Source organism: Miscanthus floridulus, chromosome 11, assembly GCF_019320115.1.
Source record: "Miscanthus floridulus cultivar M001 chromosome 11, ASM1932011v1, whole genome shotgun sequence".
NCBI classification, from domain to species: Eukaryota; Viridiplantae; Streptophyta; class Magnoliopsida; order Poales; family Poaceae; genus Miscanthus; species Miscanthus floridulus.
In genome coordinates this window covers 71,849,232-71,864,181 of record NC_089590.1, presented here as the reverse complement: position 1 = coordinate 71,864,181, position 14,950 = coordinate 71,849,232, and the positions used below count along the sequence as shown (strand labels likewise).

Here is a 14,950-nt window from a genome sequence, read left to right as displayed (position 1 = left end):
CGTCAGGGCGCCGAGACCTCCCGTGCGAGGCCTCAGGCGAGGCGGAGAGCCGGTGGGCTCGGACGGAGCCGGTGACGAACCCATGGCTTACCTTTTGGCTTCGTTGTTGATGGGATTTAAGTGATTCTTTTGGTGTACGCTCGGGGTACCCCATTGTATGGTACCCGACAGAAATGTATTGTTCCAAATGCAAAATCGAGGCATACAAAAAAATGCAAAATCAAAATGACCTCCAGAATGGAATTGATAAGTATCTGCGAGACCCGAGAGTGTCATTTTGCCTCCCCCGCCCTGACTAGCTTGTTCGCTTGAGCTTATCAGTCAGAATTAGTCCTACTTTTTAGCCGTGAAATAGTATTTTTCTCTCACATAAATCAAAATAGTATTTTTCTCTCACATAAATCAGCCGAAAACAGTATTTTCAGCCGTAGAAACCATCAGCTGAACAGTCTTATGTGTTGCGTCCTGCATTATTTTGGCTTTATTTTGGCTTTGGCAACACTGGTTTCCAAAAAAATCAGAAAAAGAGGAGGATGTGGGGAGTACAAGAGCAAAAATATAGAGAAGGCTATGGATTTAAAAATAGTTTACGACATCAAATACAATATCGTTTATTAGAATTTTATTGTTTTTCATAAAATGATCAAAACAACTTAAACTTGTAAAATGCAAAATAATGAAACACACAAGTATAAATTAAAAAAATGATAATAAGGATTAAAATGTGATTTTATATTTTTTTGTGTAATTACATTTTTATTTCTTAATATGTTCGTCTAAGCCGCAAGCCACATGCATCGCCTTATGTGTCGACAAAATTCGTGAAACTCGTGCAACACACGGGCATATATCTAGGAGATTTATAAAATATATTAACAACACTTGTATTTTCAAATAAGTCTATTATGAAAATAAATTAACGATCTATCTAATGATATTAATTTATATTATGAATATTAATATTTTTTATATAGTTAATCAAAGTTAAAAGTGTTTAACTTCCGAAAAAAAATAAAATGACACTATTTTAGATCGGAGTGTATTTATTTAGGGCTTTTCCAACGCAACACGGTGGCGTGCTGCCCCGGCGTCCACCTATGCATCTAATTCCAGATCATCTAAGGCCTTGTTTAGTTTCAAAATGTTTTCCCAAAAAATGCTACAGTAGCTATTACTCACTCCATCCTTCATTCAGAGGCGTATTGGCTTGGGAAAAGGTTTGTGAATTCACCGACGCCTAAGTCGTTGGTGCATCGGAAGCCAGCGCTCACGTCCTGTATTCTCGCGCGTAGTAACTGCGACGCCTCGCTTCCAGTATCAGCTGCATGCATGCATGCAAGTTGCTCTCCCTTCCCAACTGCACTTCCTATTTTATCCCTCCCGCTTGCGTACTCAGCCATGAAAGAGAAGCACCGGCCATGGACGCGGAAACCTCGCCGGCCAAGGGCACGGCCGCCTCGCCGGCAAAAGGCGCGGCCACCTCGCTGGAAAAGGACGCGGCCACCTCGCGGGCAAAGGGTTCGGCCACCTCGCGGGCAAAGGACGCAGTTGCTTCGCCGGCAAAGGGCGCGGCCGCCTCGCGTGGCAAAGGGCGCGGTCGCTTCGCCGGTGCTCATTCGTGGTCTCAACTGGGCGTCGGACTCCAAGGACGAGAGCGAGCTCGTTACCATCGATCGTGAGGAGTGGCGAATCCGTCGCGGCATCAGGATTCCATGCTCTCGCTGTGGTCTCATACACAGTGAGTATGAGATCACATCATGGATCTATGGCTTCAACGAGTTTGACTGCAAGGTACTTTTCCCTAACATCGACGATCTAAAGATGGATGGCGATACTGTATTGCTCCCTGCACACATATGGATGGCCGAGAGTGATGCTGATATTCAAGATTCAACCAGTGTAGGCGAACAGCAAGAGTAGTTGTTTTTGATTCAATGTAACCGAGCAGTAGTAAGAGTGCATGTAATGCTAATGCTACCTAGAAGTGCTTATGTCTATCTATTTCGTCATGCATTCATTTCAAAAGTCCCTCTAAACATGCATCATCTAAACATCATGACTAGCTTAAGATTAACAGGAAAGAAGTAAACAGACGCTACCCATGCAAAAGATACTCTAAACATCAAGGCAAAAGAAGCAAGTTTAACCAACGAATCCTAATGCTTGATTGTAAATTTCCATCGGACACTCATAGCTAATTGGAAGGTTGCCTGTCATCTCCAAGTGCTTCTTCTTCATTGTAACATCCCCCCTCTCCGAGGCTGGGCTCACTTACATCTGGCAGCTTCTCTAGGATATAGACTGCCATCACAGACCAACACATGTCTTTTCTGCGCACTTTGTCCTCACTCGTGCGCATCCGAGAAGAACTTCCCGGTCGGTCACCCATCGCTCCAGGCCAAGCACGCTTAACCTCGGAGTTATTTGCAGATGGGCTTCTGAAAAAGAAGTTGCAACTTGTTGGTATGAGTATCCTGTTGATCCTATTAAGCCCTAGGTCGGGGTGTTACATCCTCACCCCCTTAAGAGATCGACGTCCTCGTCGATCAATCTCAAGCCAGGAGCATCCTCTCTTGGCCACGTCCGTGTGTCCAGAGCCAGCGCATGTGCCATGCTGTGTGACCACGCTGGATACACACCAGCCATGCGCACCATGCCTGCGCAACTGCGACACACGCGCCCGTGAAACCGCGAGAGTCGGCTCTGATACCATTCTGTAACGTCCCGCCTTTTCGAGGCCGAGCCTGCTTACATCTGGCCGTTTTTCTAGGACATAGACTGCCCTCACAGACCAACACAGGTCTTTTCTACGCACTTTGTCCTCACTCGTACGCACCCGGGAAGAACTTCCCGGTCAGTCACCCATCGCTCTAGGCCAAGCACGCTTAACCTCAGAGTTATTTGCAGATAGGCTTCCGAAAAAGAAGTTGCAACTTGTTGGTATGAGTATCATGTTGATCCTATTAAGCCCTAGGTCGGGGTGTTACATTCATGTGCGGGATGTTGTAATATTGTCCTCCATTTTGCTTCATGATCTCCATCATGCAACTCTGTTGTGTTAGGAAAATCTGATTGGACCTATCCACAGGGTACTCGCGAAATGCCTTGTCAACCTTTTCCACAATTTTTTGATGTTGTTTGGAGTTCCCTTGTAAAACAACGCTTGAATTGCTGCAAAGAAACCAAGGTCCAACACATTAAGATCGGGTGAGTTTGGTGGCTGGCATGTTAGCCGTATGTCCCACCCATCTGCTTGGGCAGCTTCTACAAATGCTGGATCATTTACAGCAACGTGAGTCCTAGCATTGTCCTGCTGGATGAATATTGGCATTCCTCTTTCTTCGGCTGGCCATTTTTCCTTTATTGCAGGGAGGACTTTGTTGATAAGGAATTGCCGGCTAATTTCCTTGGTAACAGACGTCACGGCCTTTGTTACCATGACACCTATAGAAAGCATATACCCTTTGTTAGCCAAATTAAGTAAAAAAGAGAAAATTAAATAGAAAAGCAAAAATTTTAAGTACATATGCATGTCATACCTCTATCTCTATTGGGGCTCCATCTCTTTGCAGGCTCTATGTAGACAAAGGGAAAATTGCCAATTTTCCCATCAAAGGTGCATACACCATGCTCATCAAATCTAGGCCGAGCAACCACAGTAAGAACCATGACCTTTTCAATGAAGTTTTTGCTTTTAACCACTCTTTGTGGTCTTTCTTCATCATTGGCGAGATAGTCCTTTTGGTTACGCCTAGTCCTATAGAACCACTTCTCGTCGATGTACACGATGTTGTACATTGGTTTGAATGTGGGAGCATTTGGAATGTTGTTTGTGAGCATGGACAAGCAGTACTTAACTCGTGCCTTCTTGTTTTCATCTGTTAAACTAAACTTTAGGTCATTTGTGTGCCGACGGAAATAACCCTCCCTAAAACGACTATGAAGTGCGCTTTTAGACACACCGAGCGCATTGGCTAGATCACGGATGGTTGTGCGCTCTTTCAAAGGCACGTTTTTTATGGCTTCCATGTCTATCTCAATTCATTTGCGACCACAATTCCTAACCAACTTATTTTTAACACCATGTATCCCACCAGCAAGTTGTCCTTCTCGCCATATCCTCTGCACTACTCTACGAGTCACACTGTATTTCTGTGCAACTTCCTTACTCACTCCACGCTGTAGTATAGGTGGTTTTGTTTTGGCTAATAAATCACAATATATAGCCATCTTAATGTCATTGGTGTAGAACTTCCTCTATCTCCCACCAGAAGCTGCAAAGATAAATTGAATTTAAAACAAAGAACATGGTAGTACAACGTGAAAGTATAATATGGTCATGCTCATGCTCATGCAACGTGCATCAAAGCAACGTGCTACAGTACCATGCAACAAAGAAGCTAACAGATGCTGATGATAGAAATGCTAGCTTACCCTCTCCAGTGTTATTGTTTCCTCCATGATCCAAAGCATTGCTCGCGGCATCGACTTGCTGGGCACCATGGTCACTGGCATCACCATGATGGGCGCCATGGTCGTCGGCATCTCCTTGCTGGGTGCCATGGTCGTCGGCATCTCCTTGCTGGGCGCCATGGTCGTCGGCATCGTCGTCATGATCTCCAACTAGAAAAGCAGAGGGAAAAACAAGTCAGCGGAATCATATTTGGCACAAAACAAACTGAATCTTTGAAAACTAGCAGCACCATTATTTCCATCATCCCACACAAAGTTGTAGCCGAGAGCATGTGCAGGCCCTTCCCACTCGCCGATGGCTTCCTAGTCAATTGAATTGTCCCAATCTGGGGGCGCCTCTTGGTTGAGATCAAAGCCTAATGGCGCCATGGATTGGAGAGGTAGGGAGAGGAGAATTGAAGAGAGAGAGAGCTGATTAGAACAGGTTGCATGAGAGGGTATATATAGAACTGTGGAGGCTTCATAGGCGTGGCAACTGTGAAAATTTTAAACACCCTAAAACCTTAAGCGGGAGATTTGATTTATTATGCATGGCGGTAATTTTCAACAGCAAAACTGAAACTCAAAACGCGCCAATTTTCAACTGCAAAACTGAAACTAAAAACGCGAGAGCGGACGAGCGCGGTCGCGGGCGTTGCGCGAGCGTTGAATGCTTTTGCATGCAGCCATGCAGGGAGTTACGGTCAGCGTGGGATACGAAGGGATTTTGCGGCGTTTGCGGCTGGAGGTTATGGCAATTAAGTTCTCCTTGGTCTCGGTGAAAAATGCTCTACTACGCCTCTGAATGAAGGACGGAGGGAGTACTTCGAATCTTGCGATACATGCATGTAGCATTAAATATAGACGAAAAAAACTAATTGCACAGTTTGATAGGAAATTACGAGATGAACGTTTTGAGCCTAATTAATCCATGATTGAATACTAATTGTCAAATAAAAACAAAAGTGATACCATAGCCAAATTCCTAAATTTGGCTCGACTAAACAAGGCCTAAAGCAGTGGTCTCGCATAGGTCCTGCAGCATCATTATCCTCACCTGACACATTGCTGAAGACAAAGGTTGGAGAGCGTGTTGGAGTGGGTGTTTAGTGCGTGAAATTTGAAAATTTAACCACGGTAGTACTTTCGTTTTTATTTGGTAATTAATGTTTAATTATGGACTAATTAGACTCAAAACGTTCGTCTCGTGATTTTCAATTAAACTATGTAATTAGTTTTTTTGTCTACATTTAATGCTTCATGCACGTATCGTAAGATTCGATGTACCGCAGCACTTTTTAGAAAACTTTTTAGGAATTAAACTCAGCCAGACGCGAAAAGTGACTGCTTGAGAGGAGAAAGTGAGGCCTTGTTTAGATTGCTTCAAAGTTCTAAGTTTTTTTCACTCTCTCCATCACATCGAATCTAGGGACACATGCATGCAGTAGTAAATATAGATAAAAAAATAACTAATTATACAGTTTGATTGTAAATTACGACACGAATCTTTTGAGCCTAGTTAGTCCATAATTGGACAATAATTGTCAAATACAAATGAAAGTACTACAGTGTCAAATTTTTCTAAGGCCTTTTTTAGATTGAGACTAGGAATCAGTATTTGATACTGTAGCACTTTCGTTTGTATTTGACAATTATTGTTCAATCATGGCCTAATTAGGCTCAAAAGATTCGTCTCGTAATTTACAATCAAACTGTGTAATTAGTTATTTTTTATCTATATTTAATATTCCATGCATGTGTCCAAAGATTTGATGTGACGGAGAGAGCGAAAAAACTTGCAATCTAAATGAGGCCTAACTCTTGCGATCTAGGTCTTGTTTAGATCGCTGTTAAGAATCAGTATTTGGCACTTTAGCACTTTCGTTTGTATTTGACAATTATTGTTCAATCATGGCTTAACTAGGCTTAAAAGATTCGTCTCGTAATTTATAATCAAACTGCGTAATTAGTTATTTTTTATCTACATTTAATACTCCATGCATGTGTTCAAAGATTTGATGTGATAGAGAGAGCGAAAAAACTTGCAATCTAAACAAGGCCCTAAGAGCAACTCCAGCAGGGCCCCTACTTGAGCCCCCATAACTAAATATGGGGTCTCAGGCCAAAAATTCAACTCCAGCAGGGCCCCTACTACAGACCCAAAATTTGTTGGCCCAACAAAATCTACCCTCCAGACCCCATTGTGGTGGAAGAATGGGGGCCGGCCCCAATCTTTCCTCTGCCGCGCGTGCTGCTACGCCTCCGCCGCGCGGATGCTCCCCGCCCGGCACGGTCTCCCTCCAAGCGTGGCGACTCTCCCCTCCACCCCCTCCAGCGGATGCGGCAGCGCAGGGACGGCCCAGATCGATGCGGGCACCCTGCTCCGGCGCCGCCATTGCCGCGTGGATGCTGGCGCGCTGCTCCACCGCCACCGCGTGGGGATGCGGGCGCGCTGCTCCGCCACCACCGCGTGGGCGAGGAATCGCGGCTCCGGTGCAGGTGCGACTGCCCATCCCCGTCGTCGCTCGGGCACGGCCGTCATCCGCGCCGCTGCACAGGCCCGGTCACTGCTCGCCTTGGTACCGGCTCCATTCTCCTCCGTGGCCAGCGTCTCCTCCCTTGCCTCCCTCCGCCGCGCGCGGAGCGGCCCGACCACGCCTCCCTCCGATGGGCGATTGCATTGCCCCTGCCGCCCATCCATGCCCTATGTGTGTGGAGAGGATGAGGGGAAGAAAGGCACGGCTCAATGACACGCGGGTCCCAATTGTCATTGGCTGCGAGTATGGATTTGGGGGCTTTGTTTTGGCTGCTGTTGGAGTAGAAGAAATTTATTGGACCAATAAAAATTGGAGTGAGCACCAAATAAAAAGTAGGGACTGGGGGCCTGAGGAGAAAAGCTGGTGCAAAGCTGCTCCATCCATTCTTTTCAGCTCTGCAAAAACAGAACGATGGGACTCCATTGACTGATGGATTTTTTTTCTTGCATACTCCTACGTGGGGGAACACTGGTGTAGTTTTGCGTTGCTGCTGCCCTTATGTCCGAGGGACCGCGATACACTGTACTCCTACTGGCAAGTGGCTCCATGCCCATGCGGGAGTACTCCATTCCTCTGTCACTACTCACTTGCAATTGCAATCACACCAGAGCTTCCCTAAAATTTCCCCTGACGAGATGGCCCCCATCTCCACTGCGCACATCAGAGGCCCACTAGTCATGTCCACAGAGCAACGAACGGAAAATAGGACACCAAGCCTCGAACCACCCCTTGCCTAACACGGAGGGCCCGCACATCGCCCCCAACCACGCGCACAAATTGGAGTCTCTCTCCTCGTTCAGTTGTTCTCCTCTCTCTCTCGTCTTCGTCTCCACCTTCCCCACGACCACGAGTCCCACGGCCAACCAATCTCTGTTCTCCCTCTCTCTTCTCCGTGTCTTTAAATCCGAAAACATTTTTTTTTGTCCGCGTCCTCCTCCGCCCTCACCGTAGACGCCTCGCTGTCCCGACCGCCAACTCCCCCTGCTCGCCGTTGCTGCAGCCGCGGAGGCGATGGATCGTGAAGAAGGTAAAGCAACGCCAGCGCGGACCTCGCCGAATTTGGGAGCGATTCTGGCTAATCTGGGGCCTGGTTGCCATTGGTGTGCAGTGACCGAGTTCCTGGGGCAGGTGCCCCTCCTGCAGTGCCTCCCGGGTTCCTCCATCCGCAGAATCGCCGAAGCCGTCGAGGTCAGGAACTACGGTACGTACCTAGCGCGTCCGCGGGCGCTACTGTGTGCTAGCAGTCTGGATCGATTGGCCGTTTGATCGGTTTCCTGTGTTTGAGGCGGATATGATTCGATGGGCTTACTCTGTTTGTCTACGATAGTATGACTTGTGTGTTAGTTTGTGCTTTCTGAAATCGACTTACTCTCGGAGACGGAGTGATTACCTGACTCTGTGCTAAGCTCACAAAGTATTTGCGAGTGTTTATTGTTAGTCTATGAGATTACATTACAACAAAATTCAAGTTTCAGAGCCAATGCGAACATAGTTCTGCGAGAAACAGGGTGATTTTCTTTTAGTCGAAAGCTCTAACCAGTACTCCAAAATGACTTGATTATGTTTAAGTTTAATTTTAATTGTTTGACCCTTGGTTCCTGCTTAGGCCCCGTTTGGCACGGCTCGCAGCAGCTTCGGCTTTTCTGGTAAAAACACTGTAGCAACACTGTAGCACGAAGCCGCTTTTCTCTCTCTTCCTCTCCTCCTCTCACTGACTCGTGAACTGTTCATCAAAGCCGGTAGAAGCCGATTTTTGTGGCTTGCCCCGTCGCGCTACAGTAAAATCGCTACAGTGAGACAGAAAAGGTGGAGAGAGAAAAGCGGCTTCGTGCTACAGTGTTGCTACAGTGTTTTTACCAGAAAAGCTGAAGCCACCGCGAGCCGTGCCAAACGGGGCCTTAGTGTGCTCCCATTATATAAGGCTCTACTTGTTAAATATGATTTTACTTTTCTGTCATTGAATGTGGTGTGGCGTCAAGATGAATCGTATTTCGCTCTGATACTGGTACTTTGCAGAACCTGGTGACTATGTCGCTCGCGAAGGTGAACCTGTTGATGGCCTTTACATCATATTGGATGGTCAGGTAAAGTTTATGCAAATTCTTACTTTTGTTGGTTCTATGCATACATATACAACTTAGATGGCTGAGCTAAAGAGCTATATGCACTAAACGTTTCTTGTAGTGTACCTTTGCACCTCATGCTTACCACCCATCTTCTGAGCTGATGCTTCATTGAATCTGCACTGGCGCAAATAAATGTTCACAAAAAAAAACGTATATACTTCATTTCCACCCATCTTTGGCATTGATGATTATTTGACTCTGCACTGGTGCGCAGAAGGCTGTAGTACCACTGAAAAATACCCCAACATGGAGATATCACATCATTAATTGGGTACTCATTTGAAACAGGTGGACCATATAGTTTAGCCTGACTTATCTTTCTACATTGATTACTAGTAGCCTGCAAAAGAACAGCTTTTATAACAATGATTGTTTGATTTGTTCTTTGGTGTTTGGTTCTTTAGTGGCTCCTAAAATTCATGTCACATCAAATATTTAGATACTAATAAGAAACATTAAATATAGATTAATTACAAAACCAATTACATAGATGGAGGCTAATTTCCGAGACGAATTTTTTAAGCCTAATTAATCTGTCATTAGCACATGTTTACTGTAGCACCACGTTGTCAAATCATGGACTAATTAGGCTTAAAAGATTCGTCTCGCAAATTAGTCGCAAGTTGTGCAATTAGTTTCGTAATTAGTCTATATTTAATACTCTATGCATGTGTCCAAACATTCGATATGACAGGAATTTTAGAAGGTGGCTAAAGAACCAAACAGGCCCTTAGACTTCACTGAGTGAAGAACAGTTTCTATAACAATGATCTTATCTTCCTGATCTTCCATAGCTTTTCGTGGCCTAACTGTATTACATTATTAATCTGTCTTGCTGCTGCGTTCATACCTTTAACTCGTTATTTTGTAATTGCTTTGATATGTGTTAGAATCAATTAGAAAATATGCTGGAATTACATGTGCCTTTGATATTTACCATAGTGGGAGTGGGGGCAGAGGCCGATTCTATTTTTAGCAGTAATAATACTTTCTGCTACTTGAATGACATCCTCATTATCCTGAAGGCTGAAGTTTCTGCTCCTACGAATGCCGAAGAAGCCAACCGCCCAGACTACGTGTTAAATAAATACGACTACTTTGGTTACGGTAAGACATTTGCTGTCATGATAATTTGGTTTAATTCTGTTCAAACTCATTCTGCATGAAAAAGATATAAAACAGCGATTTCATTTCGTTAACACTGATGCTTTGCATTATTTTGTAGGAAGTAATAGTTCTGTTCATCAAGTAAATGTTGTTGCACTATCAAAGGTGCTTATTTCAAACAGTCACACTTTTAACTTATCATTTCTTTAGCTGTAGGATTCTCTTTTCTGAGTGAACACTTGGTTTATGGCTTTTCCAGATATGTATAACCATCTCTTGCTTACTGCCTTACTGTTGGCTGTTCTATTGCAGCTGACCTGCTTCATATTGCCCAATCAATATGGACATTTGTTACAACCAAAAACAATTTGGAATGCGGAGGAAACACCTGAACATTCTTTGCTGGAACAAATTTTGCACTTAGAACCACTAGAGGTAAGTATAATGTATGACAGTATCTATGATGTTTTATCCATTATGCAACAAATGGATTTAAGGCTGGCAGTGGAATCATATTGTTCCCATTTGAAGACTAACCTTGTGCTTTTAACTCACCATATACTTTGATTTACATCGCCTAAAATAAACAAACATGAGAGCAGACATGGGTTGCATTTTCTTGATTTGCTGTTAAAAGGACAAACATGATAAATATAGTGTCATATTAATTTTTTGCATTGAGTTCCCTTGTCTTGCTCACCGCAATTCTTTTGTCTTTTTAGGTCGATATCTTCCGTGGGTTTACTTTGCCAGAAGCTCCAACTTTTAGGCAAGTTTTTGGAGGACAATTCATTGGACAGGCACTTTTCAACCACCCTTACTTACTTTTCTAGATCTGATAAGTATATGTATTTGACCTCTTCCTTTTACTACTGAATTCTAGCTCATCATTTTGATTTCAAGTACAAATTTGTGAATTACTGAGTCAATAACTAAAAATAAACTTCTTTAGTCATCTTCCTCTACTTCCCATAATCACATGGGTTGGATTTAAGAACATCTCCATGAAACCGATTATTCAGGAACAAATATACATATTATATTTAAAATTCTAGTCCTTGTCAGCTTCCTTCCAGACATTCCATTGTGCCGTATTGTCTTATTTATTATGGTATGACTATCTCCTTCATGATTTATTCACTTGATATGTTGCTAAGCGCCACAGGGTGACAATAAGAAGATATAAGAAATCATTGCTTAGGTGTCTTTTGAGTACCTGTAGGAAGTTTGAGTCAGAATAATCCCCATTTTGAGTTCAGTTATGTCAACTCCCTTGCTGCTGACAGTTGGTATCTTTTGGATAAATGTATTTCTGTATGCTCTATGTTTTTTTCAGTAAAGGCTGGGGATCCTTGTAAAAGGAATAAATGATCTCAGTATGTTGTAACCACTAACCAGTTCTTATGTTTGATCTCATGCAGGCACTAGCAGCAGCATCCAAGACTGTTGATTGTCTAAAAATGGTGCACAGTTTGCATGCGATTTTTCTTGTTGCTGGAGACAATAACAGTAAGGTTCCCTAAGGCTATGTGATCTTTTGCCAACGTTAATTTGGCCAACCAAATGTAATCTGAGAACCAGTAATCTATCTGTTCATAAGGACTCTGTATCACGAGAAGCTTTTAGTTTGGGCTTAGCTGGGGCTTCTATTTTATTACTTTTCGTTTCATGTAATATCATGATTCAGTTGCGTAACAGACTTTTTTTTTGTGGAAAGTAAAGGCAGGAACTCTGCCGCTCAATTAAGATGGAAAAAAGAGTTTTATGTACAAGGGCCAAACACACCGGTCATAGGACCAAATCACAAATAGCGACTGCTCTCACACTTATTGTTTTACCCCGCAAAGCACATGGCCCTACGCAAATCACAAAAGATGCTAATATTTGGTGTAATCTATCCCATTCAACATAACACAGCATAAGATCTGCTCGGGCAGCTCTTCAGCTTTAGGAGTCTGATACCCATTCGGCATATTTCTGGATTTGTAGTAAGCTGGAATAATCAGTGCACTTTCTTTTAATCTAAAAAAGAAGTTTGATGCTCATGGCTGTCTTTGATTTGTCCTCTGGTGTAGTACCAATAATATATCAAGTTCATCGGGCACGTGATGGATCCAGCTTTGCCACAAGAAAAGTGGAGGCAAAGCAGAAGGGACTAGTTGTATTCACCTTGATTGCTTCTTTCCAGGTGCTTATACTTCTGTAAATGATAATATCTGAAACTTCTTTGGGCAGATTAAATAATTTATACAAACCTGTACCAGTTATGATTCTCATTTTTCAATCTTTCGAACTTAAAAAGATCTCTGCCTTGTTCATGCTGAGAATTTGTGAGTTAGAAGGTCAATGATTATTTTGAACCTTGTATCTCCCAAAACGCTGCATCAAGTCACTGTTCCTTTGGTTATTTTCAATGGTACTTTTGGTCCAAACTGTTATCATACTTAAGATTAATTGAAAAAACATGAACTGTTGCATAGAAAATAGCTCCTTATAGCCCTTGCACACCTTACTAAAATTTATGTTCATTAAAACCACAACTTTATGGTATATCTTCATCAGATACCAATCAATACCATCCTTAGTCTCAATAGCTACCAGCCTACCAGACAATATCGTTCCTGGTCTCAATTTGATTAGTACAGTTGCTTATGATCCACGGATAAATTGTTTTGTGGTACAACTGCTAGAATATATACTGCTAGGTTGAAATTTTTAGGACTGCAAAGGTCAGCATCGTGAAATATGTCACTGTGAATTTGGTCTGAATATCTGTTCAACTGATTCTCTTGCAGAAGGAAGAAGTGGGTTTTGAGCATCAGGCTGCAATCATGCCTGATGTTCCTCCTCCAGAACAGGCAAGGATTTTTCTCTCTTTCCTTTGATATATGTGGAAGAAAAAAACAGATATCTAATAAGAAATCAAATGCAGCTCTTTAATCTGGAGGAGATACGAGAAAGACGGCTTACTGATCCACGCTTCCCATCGTAATTTTTCTGACTTCCTATGATATAGTTCGATGGTTACTAAATTAATGATGTTATCAGGCTATTAATTGGTTTAACCATCAAACCATTGCCTTCGCCCTTCAGGATTTACTTCCATTGTGCCATTGAAAAGAATTATTTTTCAATTGGATCTACCTTGCTGTTGATGCGACAAGTTGGATAGCACATTTATAATATCAAATATTATTTTTAAGAAAAAAATTAATATTGTTCATCTCTATCATTCTGTACTTGGTAGCCAATTGAATGTTTATTCATCTGCAGCCAATATAGGAACTTGGCAGCTAAAAAGAAGTTTACTCCTTGGCCCATAGAAATGAGATTCTGTGAAGATTCAGCATCTCAACATAAACCAAGGTATCCACATACATCTTTTTCCCTAAATGCAACCTATTTATATTTTTTTGTTTAAGTTGTATTAATCCTGCAGATCCTGGTTTCCTCCAAAGCAAGATTTCCCCCTTTCTATCCTTTTACATTAGTAAAAATAGTTATGATTTAGTAATGTGTCTGATTTTTTGTCAGCTTAAACTACTGGTTTAGAGCTCGGGGAAAACTTTCAGACGACCAAGCTCTCCATAGGTTAGTCATTACATCACCGTACACTATCTTTCATCATTTCTTATGCTTGCACATAATGTTATTCTGCAATACTACAGATGTGTTGTAGCATATGCTTCGGATCTACTATATTCTGGTGTGAGCCTTAACCCTCATCGAGTGAAGGGTTTGAAGACATACTCGCTCAGTCTTGATCATTCGTATGTAACATTCACTCTGTATAGTGCTTCCGATCATAATCACTTTTAGCAAATTTTTGTTTGTTCTTACGGCTACATGTTACTGTTTGTAGCATCTGGTTCCACAAACCTGTGAAGGCTGACGAATGGTTGCTGTATGTGGTAAGCGATTGACCGATTGTACATCTGTTCATCAATACAGATGAGCTCATGCGAGATACTAATGTACACATTGCTCCCGTGAACAGATCGAGAGCCCATCTGCGCACGGTGGTCGGGGTTTCGTCACTGGACGCATGTTCAACAGGCAAGGAGAGGTATGCATTCGTCTGAGCTCTGATTCTGCTTCTGCACCTGTTCGTGAGAGTTGGGACCCAAGTAATTATATTCTCTTCTGGAATGCGCAGCTTATCATGTCGCTGACCCAAGAGGCGTTGATTAGAAGGGAGAAGCCACGAGGACCAAATCCAAGGCCGAAGCTTTGAGAGATGCACCATCCTTTCTTCTAATTTGGTTTAGATATTTATGAATTCACAAGCAAAAATGTACAATATCAACCGTGGGGCAGCTTTATCGAAAATCTGGCATTCCTAGAGCACCCTTTAGGTGTTCTCTTAGCTCTACCTTTTCTTTTAGCCGAAAAACGTGGAGCGGTGTAGTCAAACATGCCCTTAGTGCTCGCACCTTTCTCTTTTTGGAGTATGATACGTTGTTACATTCGAAGTACTTTTTTGATACGAAAAGGGGGAAGGAAGACAGTATTTGGTTGTGCAAAATATATACTCAATAGATGTGCAGTGGTAGTCGCAGGTAACTGTTGGTAGTGCTTAACTTCTATTTCTAACTGCCAAATTAATAAAAAATGTCAACATTCCATGCTACTTGTAAAATATTATTTTATCTAACCAGTTTCATGAGTTTTAGTGCTATCACTTGCTTTGCAGGATATACTCAAAATGCGCGTTAAAAGGATATTAAA

At 42.7% G+C, this 14,950-nt stretch overlaps 1 protein-coding gene and 1 pseudogene across 2 annotated transcripts; one reads left to right on the top strand and one right to left on the bottom strand.

The window, feature by feature from the left end:
* Window positions 1-2,963: 2,963 nt before the first annotated feature.
* LOC136492178 (uncharacterized) lies at window positions 2,964-4,029 on the bottom strand (annotated as a pseudogene).
* Window positions 4,030-7,784: 3,755 nt separating this feature from the next.
* On the top strand, window positions 7,785-14,592 carry LOC136493365 (acyl-CoA hydrolase 2-like). Of its 2 annotated transcripts, XM_066489442.1 has the most exons (17): window positions 7,786-8,016; window positions 8,098-8,190; window positions 9,006-9,073; window positions 10,141-10,222; window positions 10,341-10,387; window positions 10,535-10,657; window positions 10,945-11,022; window positions 11,644-11,731; window positions 12,298-12,410; window positions 13,018-13,080; window positions 13,155-13,210; window positions 13,496-13,588; window positions 13,757-13,813; window positions 13,891-13,992; window positions 14,085-14,133; window positions 14,220-14,288; window positions 14,379-14,592. In XM_066489442.1, the coding sequence occupies exons 1-17, from the start codon at window positions 8,001-8,003 to the stop codon at window positions 14,454-14,456; spliced, it is 1,275 nt and encodes a 424-aa protein (XP_066345539.1). In that variant the 5' UTR covers window positions 7,786-8,000; the 3' UTR covers window positions 14,457-14,592. The 2 variants fall into 2 exon arrangements, with proteins under 2 accessions (XP_066345538.1, XP_066345539.1); XM_066489441.1 differs by having other exon boundaries at window positions 7,785-8,190.
* Window positions 14,593-14,950: the final 358 nt, after the last annotated feature.

Coding starts and splice junctions, on each gene's coding strand:
- LOC136493365 (XM_066489441.1), top strand. CDS start 8,001: ATGGATCGTGAAGAAGGTAAAGCAACGCCAGCGCGGACCTCGCCGAAT. Junction 13,814..13,890: donor GACGACCAAGCTCTCCATAG/GTTAGTCATTAC, acceptor GCAATACTACAG/ATGTGTTGTAGCATATGCTT. Junction 14,289..14,378: donor TGTTCAACAGGCAAGGAGAG/GTATGCATTCGT, acceptor TGGAATGCGCAG/CTTATCATGTCGCTGACCCA.